The 862-nt window shown below is 47.1% G+C and overlaps 1 protein-coding gene across 2 annotated transcripts in view; it reads right to left on the minus strand.

The window, feature by feature from the left end:
• The window catches only part of LOC108228518 (protein mono-ADP-ribosyltransferase PARP12-like), an 11,861-nt gene continuing 10,999 nt past the window's right edge, over nucleotides 1-862 (minus strand). For both annotated transcript variants that reach the window (XM_037981345.1, XM_037981344.1), the window contains exon 12: nucleotides 1-367. In XM_037981345.1, the coding sequence (XP_037837273.1) occupies nucleotides 42-367 (326 nt within the window). In that variant the 3' untranslated portion in view covers nucleotides 1-41. The remainder of the gene's footprint in view (nucleotides 368-862) is intronic.

Here is an 862-nt window from a genome sequence, read left to right on the forward strand (position 1 = left end):
TTCAAACGTTAACGCCCACTTTCTTTACTGCATTTTTGGCATTAAGTGATGACACACTGAGTGGGCGCTGGCGCAGCACTGTTGGATCCACTGGTGTCATTCAGTGGCTCGGCGGTCAAGTACTGAATCAGGTACTCGGGGTAGATCTGGTGCTTCTCGAACACAACGAATATGGAGGGGTCGGCGACGTTGTCCACGCAGCTGTCGTAGAAGTGCACGTCTCCGCCGTCTTTGGAAGGAGGCCTGACGTAGCTGGAGGCCCCTCTGGTGTAGCTGCCCAGCAGCACCCGGGAGACGAACATGGTTCTGACGGGAGTGTCTCCGGTGTAACAGTGGGAGTACATGGCATCCCGGGCGAAGTAACTACCTGGGAACGTGGGAAGGGAAACACAAAAGCTGACTGTGAGAAAACGCGCCAGTACAAGATGAAACGGCTGACAAAGCGGCAGCTTTTAAACTGCAGTTCCTCCAGAAAACCACTTGAGGCTCCTCTTTAAAAAGCAGGAAGTCGGTCAACTGTCGTAGATAATGAAAAGATGCAAACAGAATTACTTTATTTCATAAAACTTGCTTGTTAAAATTGCATTAAGCTTTAAAAAAGAGTTTTATTCATGCATTTTATTTAAGACAGAAGCCAATAGGACTTCCGGGGAGCGTTTCCAAGATGGCGGTCTAAACTATAATCTGTCCTGATCAGCGACAAGGATAACTCCACAAAACTCGAAAAAGGAATCCAATTTTTTTTCAAAATGATATATTATGCGTGGAGTTAGATCGAAAAAGAGACTGGGGGGTGCTAAAAGTCATGGTCAGGCAAGGGCTGAATTAACAAACGTTGAAAACGGACCTTAGCGAGGAGAGC

This window comes from Kryptolebias marmoratus, linkage group LG18 (assembly GCF_001649575.2).
Source record: "Kryptolebias marmoratus isolate JLee-2015 linkage group LG18, ASM164957v2, whole genome shotgun sequence".
Lineage (NCBI taxonomy): Eukaryota > Metazoa > Chordata > Actinopteri > Cyprinodontiformes > Rivulidae > Kryptolebias > Kryptolebias marmoratus.